At 36.1% G+C, this 19,210-nt stretch overlaps 1 protein-coding gene across 3 annotated transcripts in view; it reads right to left on the bottom strand.

The window, feature by feature from the left end:
* Positions 1-17,269, bottom strand: part of rttn (rotatin) — a 52,400-nt gene extending 35,131 nt beyond the window's left edge. For all 3 annotated transcript variants that reach the window (XM_077244481.1, XM_077244480.1, XM_077244482.1), the window contains exons 1-21: positions 17,109-17,269; positions 16,435-16,622; positions 15,994-16,189; positions 15,690-15,767; positions 14,143-14,233; positions 13,934-14,048; positions 12,994-13,141; positions 12,268-12,433; positions 10,595-10,779; positions 10,362-10,477; positions 9,037-9,207; positions 8,563-8,775; positions 7,261-7,373; positions 7,018-7,144; positions 5,676-5,801; positions 5,292-5,408; positions 4,702-4,841; positions 3,086-3,257; positions 2,825-2,924; positions 2,051-2,139; positions 479-596 (exon numbers count right to left, since the gene is read on the bottom strand). In XM_077244481.1, coding sequence (XP_077100596.1) covers positions 479-596; positions 2,051-2,139; positions 2,825-2,924; positions 3,086-3,257; positions 4,702-4,841; positions 5,292-5,408; positions 5,676-5,801; positions 7,018-7,144; positions 7,261-7,373; positions 8,563-8,775; positions 9,037-9,207; positions 10,362-10,477; positions 10,595-10,779; positions 12,268-12,433; positions 12,994-13,141; positions 13,934-14,048; positions 14,143-14,233; positions 15,690-15,767; positions 15,994-16,189; positions 16,435-16,622; positions 17,109-17,139 — 2,800 coding nt within the window. In that variant the 5' untranslated portion in view covers positions 17,140-17,269. The remainder of the gene's footprint in view (positions 1-478; positions 597-2,050; positions 2,140-2,824; positions 2,925-3,085; positions 3,258-4,701; positions 4,842-5,291; positions 5,409-5,675; positions 5,802-7,017; positions 7,145-7,260; positions 7,374-8,562; positions 8,776-9,036; positions 9,208-10,361; positions 10,478-10,594; positions 10,780-12,267; positions 12,434-12,993; positions 13,142-13,933; positions 14,049-14,142; positions 14,234-15,689; positions 15,768-15,993; positions 16,190-16,434; positions 16,623-17,108) is intronic.
* Positions 17,270-19,210: the final 1,941 nt, after the last annotated feature.

Consider the following 19,210-nt stretch of genomic DNA (forward strand, 5'->3'; position numbering starts at 1 on the left):
AATTCAGCTTTGCATCACAAGAATAAAATACTGCACACTTATATATAAAACATAAAACAGTTATTTTAAATTTCAATAATTTTTCACAATATTAACAGTTCTTACTGTATTTTTAATCTAATAAATACAGCCTTGGTGACCATAGAGACTTCTTAATTTTTTTAAAAGAAGAAAAAACATAACCCCAAAATCTTGAACTGTAGTGTACATGCTATTGCAATGAAGTATGAACTGTTGATGGCGCTAGAGGGATTGAGAGAAGGACCCAAAAAAAGGCACCATGAACACCAAGGGCCTTCCGAATCACTGTGCCAAAGGGGCTGACATAAACTAGAACTATAAAAATTATACGAAAACTAACATCTTAAAAAAATGTCTACAAAACTTTGGTTACTAATTAACTAAAAAAAACTAATTAACCAAGTATCTACAGTAGGCTGAATGAATTAGGGTCAGAGGGATGTTTTGCGTGCCGTACCTCTGAGCAGCGTGATGAGAATAGACGTCTGCTGAGCCAGACTGTGACGCAGAGAGGGGTCAGCAAACACCAGCTTCCTCAGCATGCATATGCTGGGCTCCAACATGCAATCCATGCTCTGGATAATGAATACAAAGCCTGAATGCAAAACCTTCTAGTATCAATAGATCCCCCCTCCCTCCCACTTCTAACAGTCTAAAGAAGTCTTGGATTATCATCAAAAGAACTTTGACACTGTGTCGACCCTAAGGATGGGAGCTTTTGAAACATTCCTTTGTGAATCTTCGAAACCTTTGTAAATACAAACCAGTGATTCAGAGCATGTAAAAATCTGCCAAAGTCACATCATTTCACCAAATGTGGCTTGGTTACACCATAACTGTTTTGAAACATTCCAAAATTTCAATAGTTTACTGCTAGGGGGCGACCTTTGTAAATCCATGAAACAAGTCTCTACGAATATGTTTTTTAACTTGTTCTTCGATAAATTTTTATAAACTTGTAGATATTTTTAATGACACATTTGCAGAATAAAAAGGAGCAGTTACAGTTAGCTTAGACTAATTAACCAAGCTCTATATAAAATAATGCGGCATTAACTCATCGTTATTGTTTTTGATTGGTTGACTCCACGCAGCATTTAATTTCACCCACCATTTTTAAAAATGCGGTTACGTGCAGTCCTGGGACAAATTTCCGGGTAATTTGGGCGGAAGCACGGCTAAAACAAGCCTACAATTTATTAAATTAACACATATTATAAAGACATTTCATATGTAATGGTACTAAATGATTTGTTAATTGCATTTAATAGATAATATACTTTCAATAAAACATATGTAATTAGTTTTTATGCATGTTTGGGTTGAGTTTGTGTTGCATTTTCACTATTCTGACCAGCAAGCGTCACCAGCATGTGCCATTTCAAAATATTAATATATATATATATATATATATATATATATATAACTTTGCAAAGCAAGTGGTTCAACTGAATCTGAATTTGAAAGGTTATGTTTCCCCCATTTCTAGTTGACCCTAGGAAAAAAACACACATCTGCGATAAACTACTGCACTGCTAAGCTCTTTGAAGTTGTGTTATGCCACAGCTTTAGAGGAAAAAGTCATAATTCATCATCACAATTGAGTCTAGAAGTGTTTACACAAACACAATCACATCCGCAGTCCTAACATTCACAGTAAAACTACAACAACACAAAAAGTTAGACAAGTAGTCAAAACAAACAGCCAAAGCAGTGACGTAATTGATGGTAACAGCACTAACTAGGCATGGCAAATGGAGGAGACGTATCGGATTCTGCTCGTGGCGTAATTGCCAGACATTTCTGTGCATAATTCTTGCTAATTAGCCATATTAGCAGGCTGGAATACTTGACAAAGCTGGCAGCTTTCAGCCTAGGGATGCAGAGATCATTCAATAGATGCGAATTAAGACTGACTCACTCTTGACTAAAACCATTAACTCAAGCATCATGCCCAGGCACCCGTTTCCTGATTTCATTCAGAATAAAAGGCTCACTGAACAAAAGAGATTGAGAATGTGAGGTTTACCGCCACATTGTTGTAGACACACTCCGTGATGAAAGATATGAGCTTGTCTGATAAGCCCAAGGCCTTCAGCACCACATGCATTGATGAATCTATAAAGAACATAATGAAAAATAAATCAAGAATGGCTTTGTTTCTAGAACATGTTGAAATATATGTTATTTGCTTTGTCAATTTATTTTTTAAAGATCAAAAGCATTATTCAAAACACTTAAAATTGGTTTGTGAGGCGTTTTAAGAAAAATGGACCTCACTTTTGGATAGTCAACATGTTAATTTGATGAAGTTCACTCATAAGGTTATAATGTCTAAATTAATCTAAAAGACAAAAAAATCTGGAGTGTAAAAGCAGGTAAAACAAATCTATTGAACATATATAAATTAAATATGGTGTCTTCTCAGCCTGAGTTTAATTTGGATGGATGGATACACCAGTGTTATTTTAGTATAACTGCTATACTATAATAGTTTTTGTTAAGATTTTGAATGTATATATATATATATTGTATTTTGTTAAAGTGTTAATAATTTTGTTGTATTTTTGTCATTTTTAATAGTTTTGTATCATTTACTTCTACAACTCATCCCTGTAACCTCTACAAATCATTTACTTCTACAATCTACAACTTTTGTAAATTTAATCATTTAAGTTTTAGTTTATTATTTTAGCACTTCAAGTATAATTCCAAGTAATGCATTTTTTTCCCCATAGTTTAAATATTAATTTTAGATTTAGTTAATGATAAAAACAATGGGATGCACAGATGGATTCCTCACCTTGCAGAACAATAGCCAACTGATCAGCCGCAGATTTCCGCAAAACCAGATCTACCGTTTCCGACGTAAGGATATTGTACAATTTATTTACAGACTCCACCTGTTTAAACAAACAAAAAAAAGTTTACTGAAGATTTTGTCAAGACCACTAAGACAAGAGAATTTTTTTACATGTTTTTTTACACTACTCCATACAGTGGATTCAAAGCAACACAAGAGTGTATTATTAAAAGGCTGCTGACTGAGGGAGCATCGTTTTACCTTCACGTATGACTTTTCTGAATTGCTCAACTTTATGTCCACACTTTTATTAAGAACATAGAGATTTGGTAAACAAGACAATATGGAGCTGTCCAGGGTTGGTCTGGAGTTGCTGGCTCCCTCAGCACTGGTCAGGTGTGGTAGCAGATGTTGGACTGCTTTATTCCTCACGCTAAAAGTTGCAAACAGAGCCACAGTATTTACAAACTTTGGTAAGAAGTTATTAAGCTCAATGTCAAAGTATTTTTTTTTCCATTCAATGAAAGTGAATGGTGATCATGACTTTCGAGCAATGTTTTCTGTGAATAACAAAACTTTTAGTCTGTTAGCCTTTGTGAAATCAAAAAATAAACTTTAGCATACTTTTAAATAGAAATAGTGTTAACACTTTACAGTAAGGTTTCATTAGTTAACATGAATTAACTGCATTAGAATAAATTAACTTATAATGAACTGCACTTCTACAGCATTTAATCTGTTAACTTCAACATTTACTAATACATTATTGAAATCAAAAGTTGTATTTGTTAACATTAGTTTATGCACTGTGAACTAACATGAACAAACAATGAACAGTTTATTTATATTAACTAACATGAACAAAGATTAAACAATACAGTATCAAATGCATTGCGTCACATCAACTAACGTTTATAAACCTTATTGTAAAGTGTTACCAAAATAATATATTTTAAAAGAATATAGTTAAGTGCGAAATTAATGTATTTTTCTGACACTTAATTGAATGTTTACTGCAATTAAATAGTTTAACGTTATATTAAATGCAATTAGCTGAACTTGAGTGCTTTTTTGACCCACTTAAGTACATCTTTGTGTAATTTCATAATTAATTCTACTGTCTTTTGAAGAAAAAAATATATTTCACTGCTGAATGTACCAACAGGCAGTAATGGTAAAATAGTTTCCTTTAATGTCATTTTTTATTAAAACTTGTATTTCAGGTATTCACGTAAATATGTTTGTAATTAAACATTTGTAATGATGAAGTTGCAATTTAATACATATAAAATATATTAACTTTAAATGTATTATCGAATACTAGTTAAAATGATCAAGTACTTTACATGTGCTTTAGTATGTTAGTCAACAGGTTTTTAAAGATTATAAAGAGAAATGACAAAAGATTATAAAAAATATAATTATTAAGTGCACTTTTTATAGTGTGTTTAATTGTGTAAGGAAACCATAGTAAAATTATAAGTTAAGTAGACTTTTGTTTCATCATATTTATATTATTTCATGCAAGAACATTTTTTATATACAATTTTAAGATTTGTACATTATAGTACACCACAAGTGCACATTCAATACAATGTATGGCACTTCTTTTTCACTTGGGAAAGCTACTGTATAGTTTCAGAAAACTTGGAATATATCCAAGTGGAACTACTTTTACAATAATTATTAACCTTGACTTCTCAGTTCCCATTCAATTTGGTTGTAAAAGAGCAGCGATGTCATTCTACAAACCATCTCCTGTTGTGTTTCACAGAAGAAAATTATATGGGTGAGTAAATGATAGGATTTTCACCTTTTGGTAATTATTGCCATAAGAAGGTGAAAGAAATCCAAATTGATGTGAACTTTAAACTCACGTGTGATGCTTGGTGAACAGAAGCCGGAGGGCCATTCGTAGTCTGGTAGGCGGTGAACAAACCTCATCTTCCTTCTCAACAGATGCTTCACTTAACAGCAAGATACAGTTTCCCAGGGTGTCATCAGTATTGGCGTAACTCTAATATACAGAAACGCACAAAGCTTTAACAGCAGAAAATAGACTTCCAAAACCTAAACACAACTTGGAACAACAATAAACAAACACAATTCCGACAGACTATTTCAGCACTGCTTTATTGACAGCAAAAACCAATTACTGAGAGGCTTCAGCTAAAATGAATCAAATGTAATGACCTTGACAAGATTTATGAATATTCAATGCCACTCCAACCCCACCCTTTCAAAAAATGAAACGCATATTCTGTAGTTCAAAAGTACAAGATAACCATGTTTAAAATAGAATGCGGCGTAACATGGATATTACATTCAGCCTCGGGGGTCTTGCAAACACGTTAATATTACATTGGAAATTATTTTTTCAGCCAAGTTTGACGGTTATATTGCTGCTATGCGCTTGTGTGTGTGTGTGTGTGAAGAGAGATGTGGAGAAAGGAAAGCGTGTTTGCACCTGTAATATAGGAATGACCGGGTAAAGTGCCTCATTAAATCTGCTCCAACTTGCGGCTGTCATCATCAATCGCCCCTTCAGCAGATAGAGTAGAATATCCTTGGCAGCAGCGCTCACCTTTGGATCACACATAAAGTTAGTTGATGGTGCTATGATAGTGCACTTACAACAAGCTACCTCATCCAAATCCGCCAAACGCCACCTACAGCAGTGTGACGGGGGCATTTCCAATGTCAATTTTTAGTTTAGCATGACCTCAGTAACCCATTAAACATACAGTGTGGATACATTATTTATTAGCGAGCTGTGTATTGGTATATCAAAATATTTCTTCTTTGTGCATTACTTGGGGTCTCGCTGGAAACAGGAAGATTAATTATTCACCTCTCCTGCTTGGTCTTGAAGGCCAAACACACTGATCTCATACAGAACATGGGAGTGAAGCAAGAAATGCACTCCGCTGCAGATGGATGAGGCCGGTTTGGCCACATTCTGAACTCCCAAGCACTCCTGTGGGGGTGAAAGCAGCAAGTTAGTGTGGGGATATTGCCGTCTACAGGGTTCAGGGGTCACCAACACCCTATGTGGAGTGTAATAGAATTGCTAGTAAGTGTAATAGCAAGTGTAATAGCAATTCAATGTATCGTAGACACACACATTACAAAGGGTAACAGCATTTTACCCCCTGAAAAAGGAAGAACTCTTAACTAGAATATTTCTGGCTGGAAGTACCAGGGCATCAGGTGGAACTTGCCAACTAGTCCAAAAGATGCTTTGGAACAAACAAGATTTTTGTAAATTTTAAATATATGCACTACTGTTCAGAGGTTTGGGGTTGGTTAGGTTTTTGAAAGATGTCTCTTTTGGTTATCAAGACTGCATTTATTTATTCAAATTTGCAGTAAAAACATTTACACAAACATTTGTGCTGCTTAATATTATTGTAGAAATTGTAATATTGTTTCTTTTTTTTCTGGTTTCTTTGATGAATAGAAAGGACAGCATTTATTTGAAATATAAATATTTTTTAACACTATAAATGCATTTCTCTTTTGATTAATCAATGCATCCTTGTCAAATAAAATTATAAATTCCTTTTAAAAAAAATGTGAACCAAAACTACTTAACTTTTTGGTATTGAAAATGTTCAATAATTACATAATTTTTGATAATAATATAATTAGTGCCATGAGCGTTAATGTGATTAATTTTTTCCAGTTTAACGCTTTAAAAATATTTAACGCAATTAACGCAGCATCCATTTTTTCTGTCATCCTTTGGCTAGCGTTACATTATAGGATCACGCTCTTCTTCATGCAAATGCTTTTAAACCATTCAAGCACGACAAGACAAAAGAGAACGCGTTTGGCTGTGAATGTCCTGACCATAGACTGTAAAAAAACACATCTGATTGTATAATTGAGTCCAGTTCACAAAAATCATTTGTTCATGAATAAAGAATAATAAATAAAGAAAAAAAAGGAAACACTGGATTAATGGGTCAACTTCTGCCCTGCCAGGTACTAGTCGAGCAAATCAACCACCTAAAGAATGTTAGATAAGTTTGACCCTATTAAAACCATATACTTCCAGCAAAAATCTGAAGATGATTAAGCTGGAATTTTCAGTTCCAAATCTAGGTGAACTTTTTCCTTTTTCTTTTCTGTCACTTATCTGGGAAGTGGTTAAAAATAAGCCTCTGCAATTTTCACTGCACATCTTGTACCTTCAAATTGCTCAGAGTGCAGGAGTAGGTTTCCACCTTCACTTGGGACAGAGGGTGAGACAAAAGCTTCAGAAATATCTTCTGACTCTCCAACTGCAGGAGCGGGCTTGCTTGTGCAAATTTCCACCTACGAAGAGACACGATTTTACAGATTTGTATAAGATGACACCTCTTCCACAGTGCCAGGCAAAACAGTAGATGTCAATGGTGTTTTTACGGTTTCTATAATTGTGAGAACCTTACAGGTAGGAGCAAATTTGGACGCATTCCTTCACCATTGGTAGGTGCTGATGGTACGGAAAAGCATCTATTCCTTGGTCAGCGAGCTCCAAAAGCTCATGCCAATTCTTATCGCCCTGTAAAGCAAAATTTCCACTTGAAGCACTTCTACTTGCAATTCGACATAAGGCTGAGTAAATAATAATCTTTTAGTGAGCTAGTCCTTTAAAGTTGGCATGAAATGGAAGTTGTGATACACTTTTCTTCCTTAATGTGATGTATATCTGAGTGAAATGGCTTCTCGAACAAGCAAAAAAATGAAGGGTGGAACTGGGGAATTGGGTGAATTGTTAGATTGTTGTGGTTTACTATTGCTGTGATGTCATGCGAGTGACCGGATGTCCCGCCCTCTCGGCAGTGAACATGTCATCAGAGAAGAGATGTGGTTTCAAGAGAAACGGGAAGTTACTTTGATTAAGTGACTTCATTGCTTTGATTTCATGCCCATTTCCTCTATTTTCATAATAAAGATATTACCTTTTCTGTGATGTGAAGTTAATCTTTAAAATCACAAATAATTTAATAACACTAATAAATTTAATCTTTAGCAAATCTCAACTTGAGACAATATTTCAATATGTTTTAGTTTTTTGCGTTTTCCTTTTAATTTATTTAGACAATATGGGTAGAATTTTAATATTGACTATAACATAATAAAATAATTATCGGCTTATTGGTATCAACATTTTAATACCAGTGGATTGAATAAGGCCTGCACTGAAAGAAACTGTTCTATCTACAAGTTTATCATTCTTGATAGATCCAATCATTACCTCAGCCTTTAGCAAATCACAAAATTACTCAAAACAAAGAGTTGCGATAGCTTTTAATCCCTTATGTGATGTATATTTCCAAGTGAAACAGCTTCTTGAACTAGAAAAAAGTGTAGGGCAGGACTTAATTTTGTCTATCAGGAATTGACTGGAAAATTGGATCATTTTGGTTTGCTATTGCTAGGCTGTCATGTGAGCCAGTAAACACATCATCAGAGAAGAGATTCAAGCGAGAGGGTAAGTTATTTTGATTAAAAATGACAAGGGCCCCATGAATTAAAAAAAATAAATTATGTGCACGGATAATTCGTTTATCTGTAAATAATGCAATATTTCTTAAAAGAATAAGAATTGTTCGTTTTGGATCTCATGGTAACTCATTTAGTAAGTACAATAGTGCAGAGTTTAAATATTGACTACATGTCTTAACAATGAATCCACAAGAAGAAATATATTCTTCAAGCAGATATCCTACATGTTAGTAGTTCTTTACCTCAGCCTGTGCATCCTTTAAAAAGGCACATGTAGCCTCCATGCAGTGAGAAACACGGTATACTCTACGATACAGGCTGTATCTTTCAAAGCAAGCCTGCTCTAGGTACGCCACGGCTGACTCATGGATGAGGGGGTACGCCACACAGAAGGATGCGTCAAGACACAAGAGGAAAATGGCAGCCACTGTACTTTCCGGAAGGTTATCTTCAGCCTGTTTGTAAAGACAACACACATAACGGTAATAAACCCACATATGTGCAGTAAACAAGCACACACTCTAATGAATTAGTCTATAATTACAGTGTTGTCCTTAGGTCTACAGCTTAACTGAACAATTGACCCTTTCACAGTGACTTCTGGTGTGTTTCACACTCTCATTTGTTTTAATAATGACCATGAAGGACACGGCCATATGTCCACGGTGGCACGGCTTATTAATGTCTAAGAATGGCACAGCCATATGCTCACTCACCTTCTCCACAGGTAACAAGGTTTGCAGGAGACGTATTGTGAAAATGGCAGTGCCCGTGAAGACCATTCGGTGGTGGATCACAGATGATTCTGGCTGTTCAGAGGAAGTCATGCCATGGTGGTGACACATAACGTCTCCCAACGTCTCTATGCATGCCTGTAATTTCTCCCTCTTTTACGAGACCAAAAAAAAAACAATTACAAAGAGACTTTTTTCTGCCAGCAGGGGGCAGCAAGAGTCCTGTGCATTTCAAAGAAAGTTTTCAGATGACAGCAGTTTTTCAAGATAAAATGCCATGAGCGTGTATTAAAGATCAATGAGGGAAAGAGGCATGCCGTGAAATATGCATAATCATATGCAGCGGGGAACCTTCTCATAGGTGTGCGCACACACACTTAGTACAATGAGTTAGTTTAAAAAGATTTCTACAGGCAATAAACATCATTGGACGATGCAAATTTGGATATCAGTGTAATGCGACCTACATACTCCTTTGTATGCAATGCGCTGATGTAATTTTATGTAAAATACCCATACACGGAATAAGCTAAACTTTGCATAATGAGAATAGTAAAACTTTACAATAAGAACACAATATATAATCACTTTAGTTTTTTGCATTATGACCTAACATGTATTTAAAAAAGTTTTAATTCATGTAATGTAATATAATATAATATAAAATGCTGACAAAGATTGTAAGTTCATTATACCTCAATGTTGACATATATATGTTATCGGGAAACGCTAAAAATAAGGCTAAAAAACATTAACATTAGTTAATGCATGAGGTACAATGAATTAAAAAAATAAAAAATGACTTAAAGAATCTATTAATTTAGGTTAATTTATAAATATTGTATTTTTCATTTTTAATGTTCATTCATAATACATTAATGTTGATCTATACAACTTGAAATGTTAAAAATGTATTAATACACTAACATTAAGACTCTATACACTAAAATGATTGTTCATTGTTATTCCATGTTAGCTATTGCACTAGCTAATGCTGTTGAATAGAGCATTATTGAAGTGACTTGCAGTATATTGTATTTTTTTAACCAATACAAATTATTTAGATTGAAAAAGCAGATGTATTCAGGGACTTCTAAGTGGTGAACCTGGCCTAAAAAACAACGGTCGTGCCATGACTGATTTGCGCTGATAGCTTAACGTTCTACGATGAGCATCTGTCCCTCAGAGTAAGTGAAGTGGGTGAGACGGAGCGGGCGACAGGTGTGTGTTTGTATGCACTAAAGCAGACATCAGCCTCATGGCTGTGTGGATCTGCACCATGGAGGAGTGCTGTTGAAGACACTTGCCAGCTCTGTCGCAGTCAGGTTGTGCTCGTCCCACACCTCGGGGGCTACGCTGTCTCCCAGCAGGCCCTGCGCCTCTGCCAGCAGCTCTAGCACCCGTTGAAAAACCTTCAGGCTCTCTGAGAAGGCGGGGAAGAGAGAAAAAGAAGAGAGGAATATGATGAGCGATGGAAGCGCACGTGTGAGGGGAAGAGCAGCAGCTGGAAGCAGGAAAGAGGGTTTAAGAGGACTCTCACCTGTCCTGATAAGAGGGAGCGCGTGCTCCACGGCCGCCACGGCGAATCTAGCCAGGCTCCACTGCTGCAGCTGCAGCTCCAGAGAGTCCTCCGCTTCCATCTCCGGGGGGAGCTCCGGGTGGGGCTGCGGGAGCGGAGACTGGTGGGATGGCCTGGGGGGAGCCCCTCTTTGACTGCTGCTTCCGCTGTACCACACATATCAAAAAGAATCCTTAATTGCGAACGACGTGAATGGTTGTGAGCAATCTTTTAAAAAAATTAAAACGCTTAAGGCAGTGATGAATACTTTCGCTATTTTTAGGTGTCATCATTCCCAACATAAACCTAAATTCAGTCATTAAAAAGCCATATTGCACACTTGCATATTGCACACATATTGCAAAGCTAAATTTCTGGCAGCAATTACTTCAGTTTTCAGTGTTGCACGATTCTTCAAAAATCATTCTAATATGCCGATTTCCTGGTCAAGAAACATTTCTTATTATTACCGGTGATGAAAACAGTGCTGCTTAATATTTTTGTGGAAAAAACCTGAAAAAAAAGGTTTGTTTGCATTTATTGATTAAATTTTTTGTAACAATGTAAAAGTGTTTACTGCCACAATCTGAAAAAAGTATTAATTATAAAAAACATCTTACTGGCCCCAAACATTTGTACATTAAAGGTGCACTATGCAGGCTTAAAAAAAAGTATAGACTACAAAAGTAGTGCCTGTCAATCATTACTTATGGTCCATTAGAAGTGTGTAGTGATATTTGTGTCTACAGAGACACTGCCCTGTGCCTGTACTGTATTTTGTTCTTAAATTCTTGTGCCCTGGACATTTCTGGGCCACAGCCTTTGGCCAGTGGGTGCAAGGCTATCCCGTCTGGTCCGAGCCAACAGTCAAAAAAATTTTAATGATGGTCATGGGAGGAATGTGTCAACACACAGCATTACACTGTGTATGTGGTTGCATAGCCGTAGTAGACCAATTAAGAGTGCCTATATGATGACCACTGTCCACCATCAAAAGTACCTACATTGTGCACCCAAGCGTTGGAACTGAACCTTGGAGCAGTGGAAGAAAGTCGCCTGGTCAATTGAGTCCCGTTTTCTTGAACATCACGTGGACAGCAGTGTAATTCTGCGCTGTTTACCTGTGAAAGTGATGGCATCAGGACGCACTATTGGATGGCATTTTGGTGGAGGGAGTTTGAAGCACTTGCCAATGTTCTATTGGGAAACCATTGGTATGCCATTCCTGTGGACATAAATTTGTTTCCATGTTGCTTCAAGCACATCATTCTGCACACGGGATGCGCTTAAGCGCTATGCCGCTCTATACTGCCAAGTTTGACTTGTGTTTACAAACCAAACCTGAAAATCCTGCATAGTGCACCTTGCATGTCTTGTTCAAAAAAAAAAAAAGTTAGTTTAGCATTACTATTTCCAACCCCTCTCTAAATCTCAAATTAAATGGGGTGTTTTTGATTTCTCTATGTAAATTAAAATAAATATATAAAAACATAATAATAAAAAAATGGTATGATAGCAATTTAACCAATTAAATATTTTATAGCTTTTACGGACTAGAAATTTCCCTGATTTTTTAAAAGGCCTGAAAACACAATTTCCATGTGTTCCTATTTTCAATTTTATTTTAAAGGTAGAGAACAGAGCTTAGTAAGCACCTAGAAGAGGCAGCATCTCCGTCCTGGCCATCCCCACGTGCCCTCTGTACGGGTCGGCCCACCACAGAGGGTCTGGGGGAACTTTCCTCTGGAGAAGAAACCCCAGACCGTTGGGTACCCCTCACCTCATGAGGGTAGGAGATAGAGGAGTTCTGAGAAACAGGATCTAAAGGGGTTAAATAAGAAGACAGACATTGATTCAGCGTTTAGAAAATTATCTAAGTTAAAAATCACATTTAGAAGAACTGCTGAACAATACACTTCTGTTCAAAAGTTTGGGGTCACTAAAGAATTTTTAAAAGAAATGTATACTTTTATTCAGCAAGAATACATTAAATTAACCAAAATGTCAGTAAAGACATTTATAACATTACAAAAGGTTTCTATTTCAAATAACTGCTGTTCTTTTAACTTTCTATTCATAAAAAAAATCATGAAAAAAAATGTATCACGATTTTCAAAACAATATTAAGCCGCACAGCCGTTTTGAAGAAGAAGAAGAAGAATTTTTAATGGTATAATTTTTATACCATTTTTACTGTATAAGACCATGAGAGACTTCTTTCAAAAACATAATAAAAAATCGTACCGACCCCAAAATTTTCAGTGGTATTGTATATAACTGATTTTAATAATGTCAAAAGAATGCATCAGATCCGCTCATAACAGTGAACCTTTACATTAGGACAAGTTAACATATTCATAAAAGATGGTGTTGGTGGGTACCTTGCTTGGCGGAGCAAAAGCTTGGATCTCTGTAGAAACGTAGGCGACTCCTCAAGTTCCTACAAAGCTGTTCCAGACAGGCCAATGCCTGCAACGTCAGGTAACTGACATCACCATCAACATTCAGGCCGAGAAGTGACAGCAGACTCTAGAGGGGAAAACAGCAATATATGAAAAGTTGATGTTGTCTTGTAAACCTACCAGAACATGTGTAGAACTGCTATAACATTACAACAAAATAACTGATCCAAATGGTGCAAGTGTTTTAAGAGCAGTGATTCGACATTCAATTTGGCACTAAATAAAAGGCCACCACCTGATACTGACATTTAAGTTGTGTAATTTGTACCAATTTAAAATTCACTACCCCTCCAGTGGTACCGGAGCAATGCCAATGAATCAGGGTGATTCGATAAACCTAATTGAACTGATCACCGAGTCAGAATCAGTGGCACTTTCAATTTTTAAACAATTAGACAAAAGATCAAGAGCATTAAGAACCCAAGAGAATGCTTGCAAAACAATTCAAAGCTTTATTCTAGCACATCAGAATGAATAATTTTCATTGAGGACATCGAGACTACATATCTCAGAAAAATGATCTCAAACGCATCCATCCCCAAACATTTTTGACAGAAATACATCAATGCTTGTCGCTTGGTATTAAATGCTAGTACTAAAATGGCTGGTGTCAGCTTGCCAGCTAATCATCACGGTACAGTCCTAGACATAAGACGTGATTTTCCACTGTCATTCCAATACTTTCAGGACTTGAACCTATTGTACAACCAATCAGATTCAGTGGCATTCAATTATAGAACAGAATGGGGATTACGGAGCCCACAATATCATTTTCATCACTGTCACTCAATTTATGAAGCTCCCATCAGGGGTTAAAACAACTGACAGATTGAAGACAGAAATTAAATTCAAATCTTACTTGAACTGTACTTGGCCTTTGTAGGAATATTTCAGCGGGGAAGTCTTGCATGATGACGTCACGAAGCAGCTCACATGTGGTTCGTACCAAGTTGTGGTTGCCGCTTCTAAGGGAACTAAAGATTGAGCAAGCAGCAGGTCATTTTGGCAATAAGACATACATTAGATTATAACAGTGGTAAAATTACACAAAGCAGAGGGTACCAATACCTTTCATTTGATGACAAGATATGTCGATCTGTTGTGTTCAAAGACAGCCATGGAAAAACGGAGAACTTCAAGCATCTAACAGAAGTAATGACTGCGGGGTAAACAAATAAAAGATATAAAGATCTTGAATAAGTGAATAAGTCAACAAAAAGGATGTTCCAGGGCCCGTTTGAAAGAGTTTTGGGCTAAGTGACAGAACTGTTACTTGGCCAATTAGACTCTCAGGTATGGTGCAGGCTTGGTAAAAACCTGTACGACTTACTTTCTTCACAAAAGAAAATATTTTGAAGAACATTTAGGTCCAAACATCCTTGGACCCCATTGACCCTCATTGTATGGACGAATAGAGCTTTTTGCAAATTCAGTGAACAAAACAATGAACATTTTTAAAAACATCTTCTTTTGTGTTGCACAGACGAAAGAAAGTCATACAGATTTGGAACGACATGAGGGTAAGTAACTGATTTCAGATTTACATTTTTGGGTGAAAAAATAAGTCGATCATGCATGCGTTTTTAAGCTTCGTTCTTAAATAAAAAATAAAATCTTAAAATACACAAATATGTCAGCAGGGTTGTATGGCTAGATAACAGATTAGGTTTTGACAGAATAGAATTTTTAAAAGCATCAGTTAGAATGCCAGAAAATTTGAAATTAATTCCTGTTTTTACCATACCAGGAACATATCAAGGCTCACATGAATGAATTCCTGTATTTTGAAAATAAACTAGAATGATTAATTAAAAAATATACTACCATTTCAAACTTCAAAAGATTAAGGGTCAATAAGATTTTTTATTAATTAGTAGTTTTCTTCTTCTGCAATGATGTTAACTTGATTAAAATTGACAGTAACGCCTTATACATTGTTACAAAAAAAATGCTGTTCTTGTGAACATTCTACTCATCAAAGAATCCTGAAAAGAAAATTTATCACAGTTTCCACAAAATTGTAAGCAACACAAATGTTTTAACAATTTTGAGCAGCAAATCAGCATATTAAAATTATTTCTGAAGGATCATGTGAAACTGAAGACTGGAGTAATGGCCGCTAAAAATTCAACCTTCCAACAACAACTACATTTTTAAATATATTCAAATAGAAAACTGTTTTTAAATTGGAACAATTTTTCACAATATTAACTTTTGACAGTATATGACAGTATTTTAAATACAGCCTAGGTGAGCATTAGAGACTTTCAAAGGCATTAAAAATCTTATCGACCCCAAACTTTTGAACGGTAGTGTATATAAAATTAAAATATAAATGATATACATATTTATCTTTTAAAAATATATATCGTTTTTGACAGACATTTGACTCAAAATTGCTACAACATTAATCAAATCTTATAAAAACATGCAAGTCTGTACTACTGTTCCAACCTTGCCAGAAGAAAGAAATGACTTGTTGTCAAGTCCTGACAATTCATACCGGTGTTGATATTAGATAATTTAACATGCATTCTACAGTGAAGATTTAATGAGTTTAAGTTCTCCCTGAAAGTTAGTTAAACAGAAAGTAATTTGATGTTGATGTCACCTACATGATACTCTGGGGGTGGGAGCATCTGTCTGCTTGGGTTTACTGCACTGGAAATATCCCCTAGCCGACGAGTCCCCTTCTGAGAACACAAAAAGCAGCTGTAGTTGAAAAGCAAATCAGTAACCAGCACTTTCAAGCTCTTCTCTGCTTTGAATCAGACAGTCTACTCATGTTCATTCCGAAGCTGCTGTCAGACAGCGATTCAAAAGGAACATGCGGCAACCTTGACATTGGTTATAATGATATCGATATCTACAGTAATCTGCAGAACAGACGGATATAAAATCAATGTAATGTTTTTATACCTGTCTGCAGCGCGGGAACAGAGTGTGGCTCGTAGGAGGTGGTGGGTGGACAACCAGGCAAGGCCTCTGGGAGGTGGAAGAGCTGATCGAAGATGCCGTCTACAGTTGTTCGGAGGCGAAGATCCACATTAGGCGAGAGCTGTGTTAGGAATTCGACAGCCCCTACCTCTCGTAGCATTTGGGCTCCGGTTGGGTGCTTTGACATGTCAGGGAAACCAAAATTAGATACTACTCAAAACATGCCATCGAGTAGAATAATCTGCCTGGTTCTTTGTGTGGATACTGACATCCCATATACTTTATTTCCTCCCGAGCTGATTGTAATGAATTGTGCCACTGCACTAGGCCCTTTAAAACATCACTTCCTGTCATTTCACTAAACGCAGCCTGATAATATAAAGACACTCGAGTCATTTTACATATATTCTGAACATTTTCTACCTTGGACAGCATGCTGATCAAGTCTAGAACTTCCTCCTGCAACGGAACTTCTGGAAAATTAAACCATTCCAGAAGGAAAACAAACAGCATCTTTTCCTGGACCAGATCAGGAACAGCGATGAGATCATGATCCAGTTTACTTCTGATATTTTTAAGAGCCCGAACTCTGATTTCCACTAAGGAGTGTCCTTATGGAGAAAAAAAACAATGATGTATCAATAATACTGTATAATACAATGTAACAAACTATGCAGAGCATCAACGTAGAAAAATCTCAGTTGTGACATGTATTTCCATAATGCATCAAACACAGATTGCAGATCAAACACAGATTAACTATTTAAGTTACAAAAAAACGTGCATTTGGATGTCATTGTCATAAATTAGCCTGAACAACAAAAAGAAGATTGACAGATTATTCGCGAGCTCATAACAAAGCTATCAAAATGCACGCGCAACATCACAGTATTCTTTATTTGACTTCAACAAACTAAAGCATGACGTTTTTTTGCGGGATACGATAACAATATTAACACGATGGATAATTATCGTTTATCCCAAATAACTGATCAAAATATATAGCTTCACTTGTTTAGCTTATCAAGCTACTTCAAAATAAGCTGTTTGTTGTTTAACTTCCGAAAGTCGTCTGTCTGATGTACTAAGCGTCTTACCGATTTTCTTTATGAGTGATGATAACTCCATAGTTTATCTCACAGGTGGAAAACAAAAAAAGACAACATTTACTGTGATCAACTGCTGTTTTCGGTTAACTTAAACGTCACATCCTCGTCATCATGGCTGGCAGCAGCGCGGGTCTGTTTTCAACAAGCGCGCCACTGTCAGGCACTTCCGGTTTATGTCATTGAGATGCTGTGCTCAAACTTCACAACTGCTTGAAACAAAGATGTTTTTGCAAAATAAATAAGCACATAAATAATTGTATTCTGTATATTCATCTGAATGTCCCCTTGTGAAAAGTATTGTAAAGCTTCAGTAAAATTTGCATAGTACCATACTGTTTAACTTTTTCTGCTGTTACAAGTTATAGATTACTAAATAATCTTCATGCAGTCTCTCATGTTGATCTAGCCACGATGAGGAGCATATTTTAGAGGACTAGGAGGTGTATTTAATTGATTTCTTAGGTGGCATTTGTACTGTGACTCTTTTCACCAGCTATAAATGTCACTGTTTATTGCAACACTGATACATTTATCAACTACACTGTTTACACACAAGAAAAATAATCTTATTTAATACAGTGAGATGAGTACAGCGATCTGTTTTATTTTCCAAACAAGAGGCATCATTGCACATTCCCCCAACTTTCTTCCTAGCAAATTCTCATTTTACCAAACATCAAAAATAGTGGATTATAAAAAGTGTGCAAATACACTAAATGAGTAGGCCTAGGCTATAATGATTTTGCAGGTCATATTTATTTGGAGAGTTGGTGACATTTGATAACACAGTGTTATAGAAAAGTGATAATTAAAAGACTTTTTTGATAGATGGCTCTGCAGGCACCTTTTTACTTAAAAATGGTCTTATAATATAAGCGCTATAGGTGACGGGAGATAGTTTCATCTGATTTTTAAAAGCTGTGAATTTTGATATACTGAAGAATCAAAAGTACAAAACTGGTGTGCACATCCTAAAAGGCTAGATTGGGCTCAGGTGCAGGACAACTAAGTAACATAAACGAAATAAGAAGCATGAAGTCCACACACTGAAAATAGTTGCTCCAAATGAATTTATTAATAGCACAACGTTTCAAAAATCATGTGACACACACACACACACACACACACACACACACACACACACACACACACACACACACACACACACACACACACACACACACACACACACACACACACACACACACACACACACACACAAAGCAATGTAAAAACTATAGCAAAATCTATATGACTGGGGGGGAGAAGAGAAAAAAAAGTATATATATATATATATATATATATATATATATATACATTCAGCTTTTTTTATTTGTCACATGTTTTTGTGTGTGGGCGCAATTAAGGTGATTACCTGTTTCTATTTAAAGTTGGCTTTACTCTATATTGGTATTGTGCCTGATGAAGACCTGAGGGTCAAAACGTTGTGCTATTTATAAATTCATTTGGAGCAGCTATTTTCAGTGTGCAGACTTCACGCTTCTTCTTTTTTTTTATTTAGTAAAACTGACCAAGATGTCCAGCACAATTATTTTGCAGTAATTATTATTATTTTTTGTACATTTTTTTTTTAAATTAACAAATAATAGACATGCAGTTACATAACAGGCAGAGCATAATTTATCTTAAAGGGATAGTTCACCCAAAAATTAAAATTCTGTCAGTATTTACTCACCCTCATGTTGTTCCAACCCCGTAAGACCTTCGTTCATCTTCGGAATTAAGATATTTTTGATGAAATCTGAGAGCTGGATCACTCCTCCATACTAGTCCATAGGCTTCTTGAGGGATTGAACTTGCCGGCCTCGAAAAGTTATTAAAGACATTGTTAAAATAGTCCAAGTGACTACAGCGGCTCAATCTTAAGTTTATCAAGCGACGAGAACACTTTTTGTGCGCAAAAAACAACAAAAATAACGACTTTATTTCAACTATTCATTTCCTTCTCTCTGGGCCTCGAGTCAGGTTACTAGTTTAACAGCGTATGATCTGTTGTTGTACGTCACACGCATCACCCACATGACCAGCGTCGGCCAATAGTGAGCCTACGTGTGACGTAGCTTTACGCA

Source organism: Siphateles boraxobius, unplaced genomic scaffold (assembly GCF_051911475.1).
Source record: "Siphateles boraxobius isolate OS27281-9 unplaced genomic scaffold, OSU_SipBor_1 26, whole genome shotgun sequence".
Classification (NCBI taxonomy): Eukaryota; Metazoa; Chordata; class Actinopteri; order Cypriniformes; family Leuciscidae; genus Siphateles; species Siphateles boraxobius.